This window comes from Columba livia, chromosome 11 (genome assembly GCF_036013475.1).
Source record: "Columba livia isolate bColLiv1 breed racing homer chromosome 11, bColLiv1.pat.W.v2, whole genome shotgun sequence".
Lineage (NCBI taxonomy): Eukaryota > Metazoa > Chordata > Aves > Columbiformes > Columbidae > Columba > Columba livia.
Window position 1 is genome coordinate 21266614 of NC_088612.1, and position 22154 is coordinate 21288767.

Here is a 22154-nt window from a genome sequence, read left to right on the forward strand (position 1 = left end):
GGGGAAGGGAAGGGAAGGGAAGCAAAAGGGAAGGGGAGGAAAAGGGGGGGGGAAGGGGAAGGAAAAGGGGGGGGGAAGGGGAAGGAAAAGGGGGGGGGAAGGGGAAGGAAAAGGGGGGGGGAAGGGGAAGGAAAAGGGGGGGGGAAGGGGAAGGAAAAGGGGGGGGGAAGGGGAAGGAAAAGGGGGGGGGAAGGGGAAGGAAAAGGGGGGGGGAAGGGGAAGGAAAAGGGGGGGGGAAGGGGAAGGAAAAGGGGGGGGGAAGGGGAAGGAAAAGGGGGGGGGAAGGGGAAGGAAAAGGGGGGGGAAGGGGAAGGAAAAGGGGGGGGGAAGGAAAGGAAAAGGGGGGGGGAAGGAAAGGAAAAGGGGGGGGGAAGGAAAGGAAAAGGGGGGGGGAAGGAAAGGAAAAGGGGGGGGGAAGGAAAGGAAAAGGGGGGGGGAAGGAAAGGAAAAGGGGGGGGGAAGGAAAGGAAAAGGGGGGGGGAAGGAAAGGAAAAGGGGGGGGGAAGGAAAGGAAAAGGGGGGGGGAAGGAAAGGAAAAGGGGGGGGAAGGGAAGGGAAAAGGGGGGGGAAGGGAAGGAAAGGGGGGGGGAAGGGAAGGAAAAGGGGGGGGGAAGGGAAGGAAAAGGGGGGGGGAAGGGAAGGAAAAGGGGGGGGGAAGGGAAGGAAAAGGGGGGGGGGGGGAAGGGAAGGAAAAGGGGGGGGGAAGGGAAGGAAAAGGGGGGGGAAGGAAGGAAAAGGGGGGGGGAAGGGAGGAAAAGGGGGGGGGAAGGGAAGGAAAAGGGGGGGGAAGGGAAGGAAAGGGGGGGGGGGAAGGAAAAGGGGGGGGGAAGGGAAGGAAAAGGGGGGGGGGAAGGGAAGGAAAAGGGGGGGGAAGGGAAGGAAAAGGGGGGGGAAGGGAAGGAAAAGGGGGGGGAAGGGAAGGAAAAGGGGGGGGGAAGGGAAGGAAAAGGGGGGGGGAAGGAAGGAAAGGGGGGGGGGAAGGGAAGGAAAAGGGGGGGGGAAGGAAGGAAAAGGGGGGGGGAAGGGAAGGAAAAGGGGGGGGGAAGGAGGAAAAGGGGGGGGGAAGGGAAGGAAAAGGGGGGGGGAAGGGAAGGAAAAGGGGGGGGAAGGAAGGAAAAGGGGGGGGAAGGAAGGAAAAGGGGGGGGGGAAGGGAAGGAAAAGGGGGGGGGAAGGGAAGGAAAAGGGGGGGGGAAGGGAAGGAAAAGGGGGGGGGAAGGGAAGGAAAAGGGGGGGGGAAGGGAAGGAAAGGGGGGGGGAAGGAAAGGAAAGGGGGGGGGGAAGGAAGGAAAGGGGGGGGGGAAGGGAAGGAAAAGGGGGGGGGTAGGAAGGAAAAGGGGGGGGGGAAGGGAAGGAAAAGGAGGGGGGGAAGGGAAGGAAAAGGGGGGGGAAGGAAGGAAAAGGGGGGGAAGGGAGGAAAAGGGGGGGGAAGGGAAGGAAAAGGGGGGGGGAAGGAAGGAAAAGGGGGGGGGAAGGGAAGAAAGGGGGGGGAAGGGGAGGAAAAGGTGGGGGAAGGGTTGGAAAAGGGGGGGGAAGGTGGGAAAGGGGGGGGGGGAAGGTGAAAGGGGGGGGAAGGAAGGAAAAGGGGGGGGAAGGGTAGGAAATGGGGGGGGTAGGGTAGGAAAGGGGGGGGAAGGGTAGGAAAAGGGGGGGAAGGGATGGAAAAGGGGGGGGAAGGTTGGAAAAGGGGGGGAAGGGAAGGAAAAGGGGGGGGAAGGGAAGGAAGGGGGGGGGGAAGGGAAGGAAAAGGGGGGGGAAGGGATGGAAAGGGGGGGGTAGGTAGGAAAAGGGGGGGGAAGGGTGGAAAAGGGGGTGGGAAGGGAAGGAAAGGGGGGGAGGGAAGGAAAAGGGGGGGGAAGGGAAGGAAAAGGGGGGGGAAGGGAAGGAAAAAGGGGGGGAAGGGATGGAAAAGGGGGGGAAGGGAAGGAAAAGGGGGGGGAAGGGAATGGAAAAGGGGGGGGGAAGGAAGGAAAAGGGGGGGGAAGGGAAGGAATTGGGGGGGGTAGGGAAGGAAAAAGGGGGGGGGAAGGGAAGGAAAAGGGGGGGGGAAGGGAAGGAAAAGGGGGGGGAAGGGAAGGAAAGGGGGGGGGAAGGGATGGAAAGGGGGGGGGAAGGGAAGGAAAGTGGGGGGGGAAGGGAAGGAAAAGGGGGGGGAAGGGAGGAAAAGGGGGGGGGAAGGGAAGGAAAAGGGGGGGGAAGGGAGGATAGGGGGGGGAAGGGAAGGAAAGGGGGGGGGGATGGGGGAAAGGGGGGGGGAAGGGGAAGGAAAAGGGGGGGGGAAGGTGAGGGAGAAAGGGGGGGGGGAAGGGAAGGAAAAGGGGGGGGGAGGGAAGGAAAGGGGGGGGGGAAGGGAAGGAAAAGGGGGGGGGAAGGGAAGGAAAGGGGGGGGGGTAGGGAAGGAAAAGGGGGGGGATGGGTAGGAAAAGGGGGGGGGATGGGAAGGAAAAGGGGGGGGGAAGGGAAGGAAAAGGGGGGGGGAAGGGAAGGAAAAGGGGGGGGGAAGGGAAGGAAAAGGGTGGGGGGAAGGGAAGGAAAAGGGGGGGGGAGGGAGGAAAAGGGGGGGGGGATGGGAAGGTTTGGGGGGGGGATGGGTTGGAATTGGGGGGGGTTGGGATGGAAAAGGGGGGGGGAAGGGAAGGAAAGGGGGGGGGATGGGTGGAAATGGGGGGGGGAATGGGTTGGAAAGGGGGGGGGGAAGGGAAGGAAAAGGGGGGGGGAAGGGAGGAAAAGGGGGGGGGGTTGGGAAGGAAAAGGGGGGGGGGGAGGAAGGAAATGGGGGGGGGATGGGAAGAAAAGGGGGGGGGAAGGGTAAGGAAAAGGGGGGGGGAAGGGAAGGGAAAAGGGGGGGGGGAAGGGAAGGAAAAGGGGGGGGATTGGGAAGGAAAGGGGGGGGGAAGGGAAGGAAAAAGGGGGGGGGATGGAAGGAAAGGGGGGGGGTTGGGAAGGAAAGGGGGGGGGAAGGGAAGGAAAAGGGGGGGGAAGGGAAGGAAAAGGGGGGGGGATGGGAAGGAATAGGGGGGGGAAGGGAAGGAAAGGGGGGGGGAAGGGAAGGAAAAGGGGGGGGGAAGGGAAGGAAAAGGGGGGGGGAAGGGAAGGAAAAGGGGGGGGGAAGGGAAGGAAAAGGGGGGGGAAGGGAAGGAAAGGGGGGGGAAGGGAGGAAGGGGGGGGAAGGGAAGGAAAAGGGGGGGGGAAGGGAGTGGAAAGGGGGTTGGGGAAGGGTTGGGAAAAGGGTGGGGGGGAAGGGAGGAAAAGGTGGGGGGGTAGGGAAGAAAAGGGGGGGGGAAGGGAAGGAAAAGGGGGGGGAAGGGAAGGAAAAGGGGGGGGGAAGGGAAGGAAAAGGGGGGGGGAAGGGAAGGAAAAGGGGGGGGGAAGGAAGGGGGGGGGGAAGGGAGGAAAAGGGGGGGGAGGGAAGGAAAGGTGGGGGTGGTTGTTCGGGGAAGGAAAGGGGGGGTGGGAAGGGAAGGAAAGGGGGGGGGAGGGGAAGGGAAAGGGGTGGTTGGGGAATGCGTTGGGTTTGGTTTTGTTTCAGGGGGGGTAGGGAAGGAAAGGGGGGGGAGGAGGAAGGGGGATGGGAAGGAAAGGGGGGTGGGAAGGGGGAAGGGAAGGAGGTTTGGGGGGAGGGTTGGGGGTTGTTTTGTCTTCTTGGGGTTGTTGGGTGTGGAGGTTTTGGAATTGGGTTGTTTGTCTTTTTGGGTTTCAAAGGTTTGGGGGTTGGTGGCAAGGCGGAATAGCAAAGATAGAGCTGCTGTCCTTGCTCCTTCGCTGTTGGAAACGACCAGTGCAGCAGGTGGTCCGTGGCTCCTGGCAAGTTTAGGCAAGAAATTATAAGCACTGATTTAAGACGGGGAAGGAAGAGAAAAGAAAGGCAGCAACAAACTGCTTTTAAGTAAATCCAGCGTAGGTGGCGTGTAAACAGGATACGTCACAACTCATTGGAAATTCTTACTGGACAAATAAAGCGTGACAGAAGAAGAAAAAGAGTTGGAGGAGAACAAAAACAAAAAAGCGCAAGAAAATGCAGAGGTTTACATTAGTACTTTATTCGAGTTCCTGGCTACCTCAAGTGGATTTTGGGTGGTCAAGTCAAAAAACACTGGTAAAAAGAACTATGAAACATCTCTGGTTAACGGTAGATGGACAATTATGCCCAAGAGGGTCAGGAAGTACTTTGAATTCCTGCACGTTACTGCGCGCTGGTCTGTCCCGGCCAATAAAACAAACACGCTCCGTCTCAACACCGCTTTGTGTCTTTTGTTCGTCACTCCTGCTGCAAACCTCTTCCAGAATTCACTCGGCTGCTGCTTACTGACCATCCTTTAATTATCCATGTAAATCTACGTCAGTCTGCTCTCGCCTCACTGTTGTCCCTAAATTTAAAAGAGTCGTTTTCTGTAAGCATCTCAGCGGATACACTCGTCTGCAGCTGCTCTTTAAGGATAAAGAACATCTCAAGTGAAGGCACCAGGAGCTCCGCGGGTTTTGTTCGTCTGGAATTGGAGCCCAGCCCTGAAACAGCTACAAAAACCTGATATTGATGAACCACCCTGAAAGTACAGCAAACACTTACTATTTTACAGATCTAGTTTCTAGGGGGGAAAAAGGTCCCACAACCCTCACCTTAATGTAATACTTTATCTACTACAGGACTAAAGGACACCCACCCTGATTTACCAGGTCTTTGCCATGCTAAACTCCAAGATTTTTTAATTTCCGCCCCCCGCTTTCATTTCTCTGGCTGTTCTTCCTCATTTATTCCAGTTTATCCCCGATAAACTCCACATTTATTCCAGTTTATCCCCTATAAACGCCACAGCCCACTTCTCCAGCGAGGCTATTTCCAGCAGGTTCCACAGATGAACATCTCGGTCATCCAGAGCCTCATCCCGACCCAACACACACGTCCTGCTCTTCATTGACTCATCCCACTCCCACTCGCTCTTCAGGATGCTCTGGGTCCTCCTGTAAAATACCCCGTTTCCTGGCATTTCTTACCCTGTTGGTTCGGCAAATTTTGTCGACACGTTCATCCTCCAAGGTCCTTCATACAAATACAGCTGTATCCTAAAGCCGGGAAGTCCTACAAGCAACCCGGTGCCGTCACCTCATCACTCAAGTTCTTCAGAACATGGCACGTTACCAGCCTTCCCGCAGACACCAAGATTAGGATCTACCTATTTCTCTACTCCAAAAATAGATGCATATCAGATTAATTTGGCGTACACTGCACCTATTTAATCATCCCCATTTTTTTCACCCCAAAAAAGTCTTGCTCTAGAACATAACGCCGCTGTAGTCAGACCAAACGGACCTGAAGTTACACGAGACACCTGCTGCCACCTTTTGAACATCTGGATGAGCATCACGCCTAACGCAGCACAGCTTCTAGTTTGAACAGCATCCAATCTACTGATATTCAAATTCGCTTCTTGTGCTTCCGTGCTTGAAAAGTCCCATCAAGTGACCCGATTCACAAGCTTGCAAAAATTGCAAAATTGGCCTGACTAGTCTCCAAAAAAGTATCTGTGATCTGTTAAGGTGATCACTCAAAATACACATCCCCTAAATCCAGTTCTTGCTGTTTCTGAAGCGGATTAGCTCCCAATTCGCACAGCCACGGAGATCCCTGCGGTATTTGGTGAACCACCTTCATCTGACGCACATTCCGTACAAAAACAAGCCAAGTGGGACATCCCCGCTGTACTTTGGACACAATCACACAGCCAGCACAGGGTGTCAAATGGAATATTAAGGTCAAGCGCTCAATCAGTTTTCTAAAGGTCTTTCTCGACCCCGTTGTCCCCTCTCTTCCTCCAGATCTCCTCCTCTCCCTGCTGCCCAGGCCACGTCCGTACTGTCCGTCCATCCTCCAAAACACGGTGACCCAGCCGTGTCATCCTCACTTTGGCCGCTCCGAGGAAACTCGTTGACCCCTATCGGCTCTCTGGACTTTACCCGGGGCCATTCGCCAAGATAAGCCCAAGTATTTCCCAAGCTACCAACTGGAACACACAAACAGAAAAGCCCCGAATCACCTTATTTTCCTTTTAAAGGGATACAGGAGACGTGAAGATGTCAGAGTCATTCACAAAGTCACGGTAAGAAATCCCAATTAAAGAGAGAAGCCTTAAGTACCGACACAGGATAAGTTTTCTCAGGGAGAATCCCCACTCCAATCCAATCATTCCTATCTCTTACCGCAGCCTCCTCAGCTCTACCGCTTATCAAATAACCCTTTTTCTGCTCTTTCTTCTCCCTGTTGACCAACCCTTCCTCCCTAGCAAGGCAACATCCCAATTCCACACCAGGAAAGCGGTTTTTGAGTTAAAAGCACTTCAAAGCCCGCTCAGTTTCTCAAATTACGTTCACATCAGGTGCGCGAGTCATGGTTAATAATCCAGATTTGGTGTCATTTCACAGAAGAGCTTCTAAGAACGTCAATCAAAAATCCACCTGGCTTATTATCAATATTTTCCATAGCACAAATCCAGATAAATCACTTCCACCCTTTGTCTCCAGCCAAAGATGCTCTTTCCCTTCTACACGTATCCCTCCCAAGAATTCTAATTTTGGCACAACCTGGTACCGGGCACCTGAATAGTCCCAAATTAAAAGCTTTGGGCCATAACACAGTGGGGGCCTACGCTGCTATTTCTTGAAGCTCTTTAAAAGGTCTAAGTCAAGCCATAGCTTTACGTAGAAAATACCAAGCGCGATCTTTTGTCAGCTTTAAGAGATCATGACGATGCCTGCACCACACCCCATACAGTTGCTTCTAAACCGGCGTTTCAATACAGCAAGAAAAACATCAGGTATGGAGGAAGAAATACACAGTTTTTTGCACAAATGCGCAAAATGATAAATACTATTTAATTAAATTTGGCGATGTGGATCACGCCTGAGCTTGCCCACAACTCTTTGCACCAGCTCTGCGTCTCGGCAGATCATGCCGCAGGAGCTCTGGACCCAGCACAGATGCGCAACTATCGCTCCTGTACTGGTTTTAATTGGAAGCACCAGTAGATATATCAACGCCTTCTGCCAAGTGGTTCTGACCCACTGCTGGAGGCACTAGAAGATCTGTTAGGTTGAACACAGGCGTTACATTAATATCCCCCTCAGCAACGCGATTTCTGCCACTGCCCCCAAACACAAGCGACCTGGTGCAAGTCTGGAGATGGAAACCAGAGCGAGCGCAAGAAGAGGACAGGAATGTTTTCCAAGTGCTGCTACCACCTAAGAAAGTGTTTGTAAAATCAGCCGCTAAATCCAAAATTCATTTATGACCAAAATAAAAATAGCAACCCAAGAAATGAGCTTCGTTACTGCAGAGTCAGGCATGTTCCACAGCATCTTCAATGGTCGGGTTGGGCTGTTCCACGTCTTCCTATTTTGGGAGCTTATGACGGATCCTCCAACAGCCCCGCCTACACCCTTCTCTCACCACGCTTAGTACCAAACTCACTCATGTTCATGAAGAATGATTATGTTCATAATAAGAACTATTATTTCCTTTAGAGATGTGAGTGGTTTTGGTGAAGCAGATGTTCCACGAACACCTGGAGAACAGCAGATCCCGTGGAGCAAGAGGATGAGCAGACACATCCCGTGGGGTACAAGCATGGGAAGATCAGACAGGGAGGAGATGGTTCCACAAGCTCTAATGTCACCTCTTTTCTCCAGTTTTTCAACATTCCTATTTAAGAAATGCTACAAAAATCATCTCACATCTAGCAGACCTAACTGGAAGTGAGAGGCTTCTTGGTTAAGTAACAGAATAAATCATTTGATTACAGGTTAAAAATACTTACTAATAAGTTGTGGTGTTGACAGAACGCAGCGCTCGCTGGGCCACCGCAGGCAAGAAACCCGACCACACAGCCACACCGATCCCTTCTGGCCTCGCCATTTTTCACAACACAAGAACCATTCAGCCATCATCTATTTTTTTTCCAAAGATGAATTTAAGAGAAAGATAAAGCATCTAAACGGGACCACAGCGACCTCAATACTCCTGGAAGCCACTGAACAAGCAAAGGGAGGCTCTGGAACACGCAGCTGCTGCGACCGGCGGTCACATCCCTGAATGTCTCGTGGTGGCACCAAGTCCTCATTCACAGAGCTCGAAGAGACAACCAGACTGGGAATTTGTCAGATCTGCTGGCAGCCAGATGGATGCCGAAAGCTTTTATCTCATCTAAAGAGATCAGCAGAGAGGATTCCTCCTCCTGTTCTCCTGCAGGTTGGTTTATATTTAAACGGGACTGACCAAACCCTCCGCCCCTCTCACCTCTCAGCCAGTCCCGGCCCACGGCAAAAGTTAAACCAGCACCCAACGTTCAAAGCGTTACGCGCAAGGTTTTGGCGCGAGCTCTAGGAAAGGTAAAATTAAATGGTATCAGCTCTCCTCTAGCCATGCTCAGAGCACACAACCCTGTTGCAGGTAACGCTCCGCTGGTCCTCCCTGCGGCATTCCTGTGATCCAAGCGATCGTTCACCTCCAACACCTTCCTTTGATGCTCAAGGATCTCCACAGTCTCCTCATTACCCTAGTTTTGTTGGCAAAGGGTAAAAAGAGGGCAAGCAAGCGATGCTAATCACGCGCACACATCCAGGCTCGCGCGTACCAAAACCCTCCCCAAGAGCAACCTTTTAGGCAAAGCGACTCATTTGCCGCTACAACACCTATTTTTTTTACCCTAGAGGACAATCTCTTTAAACTCCAAGAGATTTAACTACTAACATTAAAATGATGACTTACCAGTCTCTCATTATCTTCTGAGATTCTCTGGTAATGAGCTGCTAAAGCGACGTAATCCTGCGCCTGCTTGTTGCACTCCAAACACTTCAGTCCGTGCCGGATGAGACTCAGCGGGTCCGTGTAGAGCGGCAGGGCCGGCTGAGCGCCCGCGGAAATTCCGCCCCCGCCACCCGAAGCGGCGCTGGACTTACGCGAAGGAGACGGTGAGTGCAACATCTGCGGAGCCAGAGAGGCCGAAGAGCTCGTAGGAGAAGGTGAAAACATTTGGTCTAAGGAAATGGGCTTCATCAGCAGCTGAGAACACTGCATGATGAACCCTTTGCTCTTGTGATCTCGCGCGTGTTTAAGCAAGCTGCACTTATTAAAAAAAAGCAGCGTCGTTGAACACTGAGTGCACATGACTTCGATATGAACGCTTCGTCGACTATAGTGTTGAGTCAGGCTTTTCTCTAAGGCAAACGAGTCCCCGCATTCCAGGCAACAATACCCAGAGGCAGGTAAATTAATACTGGTGTCAGGCGGAGGACTAAGGTTTGGAGTATAGACGGGCACCGGGTTGGCGCTCTGCAGCACTTTATTAAACGCCTCCACAACAACGGGAGCGGCTTTCTTGACCTGGTGCACCAGCGGCACAGACATCTGCGTCACCTGCGCCTGGTTTCGCCGCTGCGTGGACGACTTGGCCGTGACGGACGCGGCGACGCTGTGCGGGACCAAGTTGAGATTGGCCAAGTGCACGGCTTTGGGCAGGAGGCTGGAGGCGCTGGACGGCTGCTGCTGCTGCCTCTTCACTCCCACCTTTATGGCCCCGCCGCCGCAGCTGGGCAGCGGAGATAAGGACACGGCACACGCGCTGTTTGCAGCGAGATCTGTTTTCATATCATCCCTGTAAGGACTCGTGTTTGACAGCTGGATAGCCACGGCAGCCCTGGTTTTGCCTGAATTCTTGCTAGTCTCGCTCTCCATAACCGCGCTGGTGTCAGGGGACGGGAAAGATTTGATAAACTCTTCGGCAGACGAGGTTTCCGCAGGCGACTCTTCCGAAGATTTGCCCAACTCGTCGCTTTCTGGCAAAATTCTTGTTACAGTTCTTTTAATTTCCCCAGAGGATGTCTTGATGGTCTTGATCCGAACTTTGGGAATAGCTGGCGGAGAGCCGGCGGCCATGGAAGGAGAGCCCTTCCCGCTGCTGTCGCTGCACACGCTTCGAGGACTCTCAGGCTGCTTGCCGGCCTTCCTCACCACCTCCAAGGGGCTTCGGGGACTCTTTGGTGACTTGGGCATTTTTGGACTTCCTTTTGTCCCGTCTTTGAAAGGACCAGGTTCCTTGGTAAGGTTTGGCTGGTCGCCTTTTGGAATACACGCGACCTTTTTGGCCTGAAGAGCTACCAACGCCGCCACGCAGGACGACAACTTGGAATGAGTTGGCTTTAACCGCTGGCGAGGCGGAACGGACGAAGACGCATTTAGCTCGGGCACAGAGCCCTTGCTTTCTCCTAAATTATTGTGAGGGAGGTCTCCAAACACCAAGCCTTCTCCAAGAAAGCTGTTGGTATCTACCAAGTCCTTGCTTGACTCCACAAACCTCTCCGCTGCCTTGTTGTGGTCTCTCCTGCTCATCTCCAGCCTGTTCTCCGGCTGGCAGTGGATTTCCATCTTCTGTTCCTTTTTACAGTACTGATCAAACATGCTCAATTCAGGCTCTGGTACCTTCCTAAGATTATCCAGTACTGAAGCTCCTGTCGGTATATACATTGAAGGCGGTAGAAAATACGGAGTTTGGGCATGTTTGGGTTTATCACAAATACTGTTCTCTTTGAACGCGTCCTCTGGTTCGGGGCTGGAAATCGGGCTAAACTGACTAAACGTTGGCAAAGGCTCCGACTTGGACTGGTCCAGTTTATCAGAGTAACTTCTCGAGCTGTCGCCATTAATAAAAGTCGACTCAAACTTGCCATAATTATGCACTAAAGCGTGAGCCTCCGACGGCAGATCAGAGCCGCGGAAGCCGTTGTGTAGCAGACCAGTCCCAAGGTGATTCCCCTCCTTTTCTGCTTCGAAGGACTCCTGGCGACTCGTGTTCTTCACTATCACGCTCACGACGGGCGCGTCGGAGGGGGGCAAAGAGTGGGACAAGGACACGTTCTCATCTATGCAGATGCCCGAGGACTTGAGGTGATTCTCGTTCTCCTCCCCGCTTGACGGGATGGTCTCCTTGGCATCCAGGCTCGTGGGATCGGGGATGTCAAAAGCAGCCAAGAGGTCATCGAAATCTGGGGTTTTCATGTCCCCCATGGTGAAAGCTACAATTAAAAGCAAATACTTCGTCAGGTACGTTTCCCTCAAGGACAAGCTTTGCAAGACTCATTTGCCTACACATCTCAGGTGACAAAAAACAACTGCCCCAAATGCCACTGCAGCAGGGTACAACAGCTGGAAACATCTGCAGCAGACACCTCGGCTTCCATTCTAACTATCCCAAGACTGACCGTTTACACACAAATAAATTAGCGTTTTCAGCACAGCTTGGGACACCACAGCGCTGTTTTACAGGGAAGGAACCTCTCCCGCAGTAGCCGTGCCTGAAGTATCCACCAAAACTTGGGTCCCATCCACTCAGGTGACAACAGAAGAGATTCACTCCTGTCCTGCAACACAACCCATCCCCTCCTCCCAGCGTCCCCGCTAACGGAGCTGGATCACACACGACATTGTAAATGGCACCAGGCTCACGCAGGGGACATCTTTTCAACCTGTCAGACACATCGCTACTGCAAAACCAGCCGTTGTCATGAGCCTCGGCAGAAAAGAATCAGAAGTACGTTAGCACAGGGTTTCTCTTGTGTTTGGTTGGGGGGTTTTTTTAGGGCTAACAGGCAAAAATCGCTGGTGCTTTCTCAATGGATTGTCACATCTGCAGAATTCCGTCCTCCTTCAAGGAAAAAAGGCAGGAGTAAATAGGTGGCCCAAGAGCAATAGGCCTGAAAAGTGAGATGACTCCCTGCCCAGAGCAATTTAAATAATACACGTCTTCATTAAATATTTCAACACAGCAGCTCGAAGCACGGTAAACCACACAGGGCTTATTTGAAACCAGGGCGATCCTCAATTAGGTAACGACGCGAGGCAAAAGCGCCCAAAGACAGAATGAAAGATCATATCCAAACCATGACAAAAATGGTGTTCCCAGCCAGCTCTTTATACGCCCTCCAGAAGGGAATGGAGGACTCAGATGCCACAGAGACCCACGACAGCGCTAATCGAGCTCTGATGAGACGCATAATGAAAACTGACAACACAGAATCACTTGAATTTGCGTTCGCTACCGTCAGGGACAGCGTTTTCCCCCCGTTCAATCACAGTATTTTCAAGCTGGCGCAACATATAACTTCCTAATTATTTAATACGCCGTTCTTTTAATACGTGTTCCACTCAACCCCCAAATTTATGTGAACCGACATATGCAGGGGAGGTAAAAAAACTCAAAGAACGTCAGCTGAGCTCACAGAGCGCGTGGCAAGGAGCGCCCATGGGTGCTGTGCGTCCTGCCGCGCTCACTCGACCTGCCTGCACCAGCTCTGCCAAGGCCGGCGGTGACAGAGGGACAGGGTGGCGGGAGCCCGGGAGGAGGGGACGACCCTGGGACACGCGGAGGGAGAGGAAGAAGCCGACACCTTCCCAGAAGGCGACTGGCTTAAGGCTGCTTTCATTATTTCCAATCGGGTTTAGGAGTCCGTCAAGCATCGCATTTAAACCACACAAACCAGACTGCTGGTACGGGGAACAATCTGCAGATAAATCGCTTTGGCGTGGAACGAGAGGACGTGCTGGTCTTTGAGCTTGAGCTCAGCCGTGCCTGCACACGAGCCCCGGAGCTGCTGCTTTGCTTAAATCTGCTCCAAAAGGCCCTGCGGAGATTTACCTGGCTTAAGAGTGGCTCACCGTGGTTCAGCTTAAACTTGTTCTCATTCTTAAATCAAACCACAAATATGAACGTCCACAGAGGGCTGCGCAATAATTTAAGCGGCACATCAAGGCATGGCGGCCGTGCGTTAAGCCCCTGGAAGCCCAGATCATCCACAGGCTTCACATCGCCAGCGCTCGAGAAGGACTCGGGCAGGAAACGTCGCAGATGAGCGCAGTTGGCAAAGAACAGGGATGTGAAAGCTCCCCTTCCTTCGGGCGCGAAGGAGGATGGCGCTGGGCACCCAGCCGCTCGACTCTTTCATTCTCGCTCTCCAACACCCGTCCACATCCTCAGACACGGCGGTGCTCTACAATTCAAGACAAAATAAACCCGAGGTACCTGCAGCATTACAAAAAACGCTTTTCTCGGAGGAAACCTTGCGTTTCCAGCAGCTTTCATGTACACCTTTGAGTCTTGTAACAGGCTAGTTTACATCATTTGCTCTTATGAGAGCACAAGTCTCTACTCAAGCATTTGCATCTTAAAACTTGTCACACATGAAGCTGCGATTTCCCGAAATAAAGCAAAATTGAACCCAGATTCTTCTGGGCCCAAGTAAGCATCTTGCCAACAGAAGTGATTTTTAAATGTTGCAAACTGAAAATATTGACTAAACACCTTTTATTTGTGTTCCCAGGCAACAAACGGAAAAGTATATTAAAAGAATTAGGTCAAAGTGTCGGCAAACTGGAAATCAAGACCTTACTCCATCCCTCTTGTGCAAAGGACTTGGAACCCAAGCTTGGAATCGTTTTCTCCCTCTGCTTGCGATGAACCCATGGAGGCTGAGATTTGCAAAGCAACAGAAGAGGTGAGTAAAACAAGCAGCGAAGGATTTACGGAGTAGAACGCACGTACGCGAAGGTGCAAAACCACCCTCACCAGAGCACCTTCCTGCAGGTGACCGGGAACGTCGGGCTCCGAGCCACCCAAAAACCCCACGAGCTGGCCGGAGGCAGCACCTGAGCTTCGAAAGCTTAGAGGCGCGTCCCCCACGCAGCACACAGACCTTTGGCTGGCCGCGCTATTCCCGGGGGCTGTCGCGGGTCCACGGCAGCTCCGGCGCAGCTCCCGAGCCAGCGCGGACCATAGCGCTCAGGGAGGGAGCTCCAGGTTGCCACCTAACAGGAAGGCACAAAACCCACAATTACGCCCGGGTTAAGTAAGAAAGGGAAAGAATTGTAAGGGGTATTGATGAATCTGCAAAATAAGGGCGAGGCAGAAGGGAAGGCACCTGCCCGGGCCGCTGGCGGTGCGGGAGGGGGCGGGCAGGGCTGTGGGGGACGCGGGCGCGGGGCAGAGGCGGCGGGTGCCCCGGGGCTGTCAGGGCTGCGGGGAGGGGGCGGGACCCGCCGCTGCAACACCCGTTAAAGTTCCGGCAGCCCCGCGTGGGGAGGCGGCGCGGGCCCGACTAACGGTGCGGGGGGCCCGGGGTGACGCTCCCGGCGCCGCCGCCGCCCCCCCCACCCGTGACCCACCCGAGACAAAGGCCCGCGGCCTCCCCCGGTGACAGCCCCGCCACACGTGGGCCGGCCCCGCAACTTAGTTTGTCCCGCCGGGCCGGGCCGGGCTGGGCCGCCGCGGGGGCCGGGGCCGCCGGCGAGGCGCGGGGACCGGCGGCGGCGGGCGGAGGCGGCGGGCGCCCCGCGGGCCGGAAGAGCCGGTGCGGCGGGCGGGAGCGCTGCGCTCCGGCTGCCGGCGGCGGGGCCGCCCGCCCTGCCCGCGGGGCGGCAGCACCCGCCCGGGCGGGAGGGCGCGGGGAGGGCGGGAGGCGAGCGGCAGGGGCGGGCCCCGGCGCGGCCGAGCACTCACCCACGCAAGGCGGCTTCTCCTCGGAGGGCCCCGCCGCCGCCGGGCCCCGCGCAGGCCTCACCCCGCACCGGGCACCAACGGCCGCAACATGGCGGCGGCGGCGGCGGGCGGGGCCGGGGGCGGAGCGGGGCCGGGCCGGGCAAGGCGGAACCGCCTCCCCGCAGCCAGCGCCGGCAGCCAGGCCGGGGCCTGAGCGTGTGCCGGTCACGCAACCGCGGGACCGCAGGACCGCGCACCGGCTGGGTGGAAGGCACCTCTGTAGATCCCCAGCCCCCCTGCTCACGCAGGGTCACAGAGCAGATCACACAGGATCCCAGGCGGGTTGGAATGTCTCAGAGCAGGAGACTCCACACCCGCTCTGGGCAGCCTGGGCCAGGCTCTGGCACCTCCCGGCAAACAAGTTTCTCCTCCTGTTCAGATGGAGCCTCCTGTGTTTCAGTCTGTGCCCGTTGCCCCTCACCCTGGCGCTGGGCACCACTGAACAGAGTCTGGTCCATCCTCTGACACCCACCCTGAGACATTGATCAGCATCAATAAGATCCCTCTCAGCTTCTCTTCAGCTGAACATCAGGAAACGCTTTTCCACTGTGACGTTGACCCAGCACTGGCACAGGTTGCCGGGGAGGTTGTGGAATCTCCATCCTCAGAATCATAGAATCATTTCAGTTGGAAAAGGCCCTCAGGATCATCAAGTCCAACTGTAACCTAAATTTAGCACTAACCCATGTCCCTGAGAACCTCGTCTAAACACCTTTTCAACCCCTCCAGGGCTGGTGACTCCAGCACTGCCCTGGGCAGCCTGTTCCAATGCCCCACAGCCCTTTGGGGAAGAAATTGTTCCCAGATCCAACCTCAACCTCCCCTGGCGCAACTTGAGGCCGTTTCCTCTGCTCCTGGCGCTTGTTCCTGGGGAGCAGAGCCCGACCCCCCTGGCTCCAAGCTCCTTTCAGGCAGTTCAGAGATCAGAAGGTCTCCCCTCAGCTCCTGTTCTCCAGCTGAACCCCCCAGGTCCCTCAGCCGCTCCATCACACTTGTGCTCCAGCCCCTCACCAGCTCCGTTCCCTTCTCTCCACTCGCTCCAGCACCTCAATGTCCTTCTTATGATGAGGGGCCCAAAACAACCCCTGGAGGTATCAAAAGCCACCTGGACATGGTCCTGGGCAAGTGGTTCTGGGTGAGCCTCCTTGAGGTTGTACCAGATGGACCCCAGGGGTCCCTTCCAACCTCAAGCACTCTGCGATGCCATGAAGCGTTTTGTGTTCGGGTATAAACATCCTTCCATCTCAATAAGAGGCAAATATTCGTCAAGTTCGTCATTCCTGTGATGTTACAGTTTCACCATCCACACCTGGTAGCAAAGAAACAACACTGTACGTACTGTGCTTGTTTCTCAGCTAGTTAAATAATATTTTTTTACCTTATCATCAGTCACGTGGGCAAAATATTTTTATTTTATGGACACACATAGCTTCACTTCCTTCATTTCTGAATGGCTGTCATCACCTTTCTACTTTTGGAGGTGTTATCCCGCCCCTCAAGACCAAGAAAAGAGCAACATCACGCAAACACTTTCCATATCGCAGCTGCTACTGGTATTTCAGCACATCGCGGTGAAAAGCTGCTCAGGACCTGTAAGCTCCGTCTAGTAAGAGAGCTGACGTTTCTTACAGGATTTGTAAAGATCTGCCACGGTCCTGAGCGAGCTGAGGCTTGCAGGAAAGCCACTGGAAGCTGAAGGATTGCGCTAATTAGGAAATATAATGCCGAAGGGAATGTAGCTCCAGCCCAGATGGCCAAGGAGTAAGACAGCAGCGGGGTGGAAACTCCATCCCCTCCTCAGGAAAGCAGAGACACAACAAGGGCTACGGAGAATCTATATCCTTCTGTACGATCTAAAATCACGTTTCTTTTTTTATTATTATTTTTAATCCAATGTGGTAACTTGACAAATCTGGAAATAAAAAAATCCTTCTCTCTCTTTTTTTTTTTTTTTTGAGGTTTAAATTTGTCCCTTTAGGCTTGTTCTGTGATCCAAGCTGAGGGATTTGATGCAGAAGCCGTGGATCCGGAGGAGATGCTGTTCCACCGCTCCCTCCGCTCTGGGGACGCGCTGAGGCCGCAGCGGGGACCAGTGCCACCTCGCTCTGGGAAGCCCCTGGGTGACATGGTCCAGCTGCACCTGAGACCTGACCTTCCCTTTTAATTCTTCCTCCTGTTTGGGGTTGTTTGTGCGTCCTTTTTGGCGTTTTGTCTGGGGGAAGCCGGTTGTCCCCAGGCGCTGGCCATATCAGGGTGTGCGTACGTAGGCGGGCGGGCTGGCAAGTGCGATGAGACCCATTTTACTTAGACATAAACGTAATAAAGTCTTGAGCGCTCATGCCTAGGCAACTGTCAGTTCTCCAACCAGCGATTAATTTGTTTCTGTCAGAGCTCAGTGTTACAGAGAATTACCTTGAGCTGGTTGCAAAACTCGCACTTTACAAAACTATAATTAATGTTTCAGAAACTCCGGGGAAGGTTTATTATTGGCAGGGTGAGAATGAATCTCCAGACACAAACATTACTCTGAGATAATGACGTAGCCTTTGGCGTTATCTACACACACAAAAAAAATCGGTGTAACTTAAATCAGGGTGATTAATTACACAGATGTCACCTGTATGCATTTAAAACCATTTACACCTTGTGCTCTGGCTTTCTGGTCTCCCCGGGCATGCCCTCTGTGTTGTCCCAAACTGATTTTTTCCCCTCTTTTTGACTTCTTCACACATGTGCCAGCGAGCTGACGTCTCTTCAATGAAGATCCCTCTGTGCGACGACTAATCCACCACGAACACAGAAAAGACTTGCCCTGGCTCCACATCTGTGCTTACGGCAGCTTGTAGTCAGTGCCCATGGCGGTTGCAATGACGGAGACCTGACCTTAAATTCTCATGTCAAATTAAGAAAGCACAGGGCCAGGTATCCCAGCGAGGTTGAGACTGATGGTAAGAACCCTAATTCGGCAAAATCCTGTTAAGAAAGAACTTGTTTGTGCTTCTGGTTCCTGTTTAGCCGAGGCGTGATGAGACAGACCGATTGCTTGCGGGGGGTTGTTGTCCAAGGCTGCTGGGATGGATCCACGTGTCCCGTATCGACTTTTGCCAGCGCAGCAGCAAACCCGTTTTATGACTCAACGAGAAAACTGGGAGAATAACTTTCAGACAGCCAATTTTCTTCGCCCAGGAGAACTGCAGGAGACACAACCACTCGCAGGCCTCTGCAGCAGAACACGAGGCAGGGTCACGGTGACGCCCTTCTCAGGTTGGCTCCAGATGGGCTCACTTCCATAGAATCACAGAATCGCAGGCTGGTTGGGTTTGACAGGACCTCTGTAGATCCCCCAGTCCAACCCCCCTGCTCACGCAGGTTCACAGAGCAGATCACACAGGTGGGTCCAGGCGGTTTGAATGTCTCAGAGCAGGAGACTCCACACCCGCTCTGGGCAGCCTGGGCCAGGCTCTGGCACCTCCCAGCAAACAAGTTTCTGCTCATGTTCAGATGGAGCCTCCTGTGTTTCAGTCTGTGCCCGTTGCCCCTCACCCTGGCGTTGGGCACCACTGAACAGAGTCTGCTCCATCCTCTGACGCCCACCCATCCATGCTCCGAGCGATGGCCAGAGGACCTTCTCAAGACGGTTCTCCTGCTGGAGCAATGTTTGGTGTGACTGCAGCCCCGGGCCTGGCCTTAGGACCGAAGTGGCCGCAGGACACTGTGGTTTCCCCATACATTTCCCAAGGTGACAAGACTGGTTTGAGCCGTTCTTTGTGCTTTCAGTCACCCCACGCGATGGCAGCGGGACCGTTCTGTGAACCAGAGAGCACTCATCAAGGCTTTATAAACCTCTTTGGGGAAGAAATTGAACTTCATTACTCACTTCATCAGCTTACACGCAGGCCCACAAGCGGTTGTGTGGGTGAAAATGCAGAGTGGGACGCTTGCATCCCAGAGGAAAAGCTGCTGGGACAGACAGACCAGAGGCATCAACCCACAGCCCGCGTCGCTCCCAGAAACTCTCCTGAATTTTGCAAGAAAGTTTAACCAAAGCCTGAGAAAACTGTGAGAAGAATCATTCTGCGAGGGTGCTCTGCCCTAACGTGCCCCTAGCACCCTCCTAGTGATTGCTGTACCCTGCAAAGCCTCCCCAAGAGAACTTGAGAGGTTGCTCTGCACATTCACAAAAGTAGAGATAGTAATGTAGATGTGGGCACGGCGTTGGTCTGAGTTGCCGGCAGAGCCGAGGGGCAAGCGGGATGTTCTGGGTTCGGTGGTCGCCGTTGTGTCGTCCTGTCGTTTGGTCAACATGTTGAACTGCAACAGGGTGGCCCAGCTCAGCCCAAGGCTGGGCTTTCCGCACAAAGCCTTTTCTTCAAGTAATTTGTAGACTTAAGCTTAATAGAAAAGCGTTCACATCAGAGATACCCCAGGAGCCCTAAGAGTCTGCCCTTTTGCTCCAACCTTCCCCTCTCAAGACAGGTCTCTTGCGGAAGCAGAGATTGTGCCCATATGTTACAGCAGCCTTTGGATATAATAAGCTATTTTTTTTCCATAAGAAGAACAAGCAGTCTATACGACCTTGTTTGAAGGTAAGGTGCGAAAGAGGCGAGCAGATGAAATCGCACTGCACACGAATTATCTCATGTGGCTAGGAGACGCATTTAGGAGAACGTACGAATGTTTCCAGGTGTCAAACAGGGATTTAAGTGCAATGTAGCCCCAAAACAAGGTGTAGGATTTTTGCTTTCTGTGTAAATACATCAATAATGCTAAAGCAAATCTGACACTTCTGGAATCATGTACAGAAGCTAATTTCAGCGCTGCGGTAAGAATAAAACAGCTCAGAAACGAGGACTTGTGGTGCACAGCCCCGCCAACTGTGCTGCTCCTGCCCTGGCCCATATGCGCTTGAACACTTTTCATTCATTCGAAAATTAAAAACTCAGTAGATTTTTGTTGTCAGAATCGTACACTACTATTTTGTCTGTTGGGACAACACTAAGAAAACACAGCTGAACCTCTACATTGCAAAAGGTGTATTCATTTTTTTCGTCACATCATTGGTCTCCAAGTATTTGTTATCACAGAATCACGGAATGGACTGGGTTGGAAAAGCCCTCAGAGATCATCCAGTCCAACCCTTGGTCCAACTCCAGTCCGTTCACTAGATCATGGCACTAAGTGCCATGTCCAATCTCAGTTTAAAACCTCCAGGGCCGGTGTGTCCAGCACCTCCCTGGGCAGCCATTCCAATGCCTGACCACTCTCTCTGCAAAGAATTGCTTTCTCATCTCCAGCCTAAATTTCCCCTGGCAGAGTTGAAGCCCATGGCCCCTTGTCCTATTGCTGATGCCTGGGAGAAGAGACCAATCCCCACCTGGCTAGAACTGCCCTTCAGGTAGTTCTAGAGAGTGCTGAGCTCAGCTCTAAGCCTCCTCTTCTCCAGACTAAACAAGCCCAGCTCCCTCAGCCTCTCCCCATAGGGCTTGTGTTCAAGTCCCTTCCCCAGTCTTGTTGCTCTTCTCTGCACCCGCTCCAGCACTTCAATCTCTTTCCTGAGCTGAGGGGCCCAGAACTGAACACAACACTCCAGGTGTTATCACACCGTTATTTAAGCTCGCAGCTCTAGTTAGTCCTTCCGTCAAGCTCTCAGTCAAAGGAAAGACCAACACCTTGGAAAAAAATGCAAGATTTTGAGTCTGGTTTGGATTTCAGTAAATTAAATTTGTCTCGCCTTCATCTCCATGTCTCTTTATTTCACAGGCGAGGGCAGAGCCCCCACATTCCTGCATCAGGGGGATCCTTCGGGAACATCTCTCAGTGCTGCCGCTCCCGAGAAGCAGTTTTAGGTGCAAAACCTATTTCCTACAAGTTGGTCTTTCCTTGCCAATGACTTTCTCTCTCTTCTTTTCCAGACCTTTGGATTTTTACCCCTCAAGAGAAGGACCTTGGGAATTTATACACGATATCCTTCTTTCCTCTCTCCCCTTGCTTTGTTCTTAAATTCAAACCTGGCTTTAACTGATACAGCTGGTGCTGTGTCCTGTGGGAGGGTTCTGTCTCCATAATGCGCCACCTTCTTCTTTGTTTTATTTTATTTAACAGTAGAAACTGCCTCGTCTGCTTACCTGTCCATAAGGATGACTGAGGTGTGGAGAAAGGGAAGGAAAATCCCACTGTGCATCAGGACACAGCATCTCGTAAAAGGCGCAGAATGCTGAATGCTTCTTGTTCAAACCAAGCTTGGGGAGAAAGATGAAGGAAGATAGGAAACTGTAAGGGGTGTGACAAACAGGCTTTTCAGGAAAAGAAATTGTAGGATTTGTTATTAAGAAAGTTGGTTTTATGCCTTAAATACACTAGGGACTATGCTGGTAAGAAAGCACTGTACTAAGACAGTCAAAAACCATCTGCAAATTGAGTTTTCCATAGTAGGCCTCCTTTGACCCCATTACCCGTGAACATTATAATATTTCCACGTTCTTTTTCATCCTGTTCGACATTCACCGGGCCCTCGGTTGTGCCGGGCTGTCACTCGGCCATGGGCTGCGATTGCTCTGATGTGTCACTGAAAGGCATTTAAGTACAGGACTAACAAATGTCTCTGGCCTTCAAGAAACAATTTGCCAAAGGTTGGGCTGGCGTTGACTCACAGCAGCGATGTGCTCAGCGCCCTCCGTGCCGCTACCGGGGAGCAGACGTGTGTCCTGCGAGAGGAAACAGCGCAGGGGAGCCAGGAGTGAATAAGCAGCTTTAGTGCGTTGTGGATTACAAACCCGCTTCCTATGAAAGGGATGAGTCGGGCTCGTTAAAGCATTGATGAAGACAAAGAGTAAAATTACAATGAGGTAGGCAGGGTAAGGTTATAACCTGCAGCTTTGAGGTAGGAAGGAAATGAGCAATGAAGGAATTGGGTTGTGTGGGAGGCAGCAGGTTCCGCATCTTCTGGAACGTCTTGCCGTGTCACACTGCTGGAGGTGACGTCCTGCGCTAAAGGGGCTTCTGGTGAACGGCCTTGTCCTCAGAGACCTTTGTGGGCATCAGAGCGTCACTTCCCAGTGTCATCATCACCTGCAAACACCGAACTTCAGGGTGCTTTTCAAAGAGAGGGGTTGATCTTGGAGATCTCATGTTCAGGATCAGCACCTGCACATCATCCCCAAACCACTCTCGAATTCAAAGCACGGTGGAGTGATCTGGTGGGGGTGACGGTCTCTTTTCCAACCCAGCCTTCTGCATTTCTCTTCAGGACAGCGAGCAGGAGCGATGCGTTCCTCTACAGCCAGGTTTAGACCCCGATTTTGTAGCCAGGCCCAGCAAAGAGGGATGCACATCGCACCAAGTACTTCTTGAAGAGCTGCCGTGCTTCTGCCAGCTGTGCAGGGGCTGTGTCTGACACAGTCCTTGTCATCTGGACCTGCCCTAAGGAGTTTGCTGATGTCAAAGGCCGGCTGCCCACGGGACGAGCAGGTTGGCTGGGCTGATGTCAAAGGGAAGAGCATTAAACCTGCTTCATCTCACTGAGTGATGAGCATCCATCACCCGAGGAACTTCAAAGCCTGACAGACACAGAATGCAGACCA

General features: G+C 53.2%; 1 protein-coding gene across 5 annotated transcripts in view; it reads right to left on the reverse strand.

Annotated features, from left to right (window-relative positions):
- Positions 1-14665, reverse strand: part of ZNF592 (zinc finger protein 592) — a 44801-nt gene extending 30136 nt beyond the window's left edge. For 3 of the 5 annotated variants that reach the window (XM_065077192.1, XM_065077196.1, XM_065077195.1), the window contains exons 1-3: positions 14536-14665; positions 13733-13844; positions 8757-11059 (exon numbers count right to left, since the gene is read on the reverse strand). In XM_065077192.1, coding sequence (XP_064933264.1) covers positions 8757-11051 — 2295 coding nt within the window. In that variant the 5' untranslated portion in view covers positions 11052-11059; positions 13733-13844; positions 14536-14665. Of the gene's footprint in view, positions 1-8756; positions 11060-13605; positions 13845-14535 lie in introns of those variants that run through there. The other 2 variants (XM_065077194.1, XM_005509245.3) reach the window with 2 other exon arrangements.
- Positions 14666-22154: the final 7489 nt, after the last annotated feature.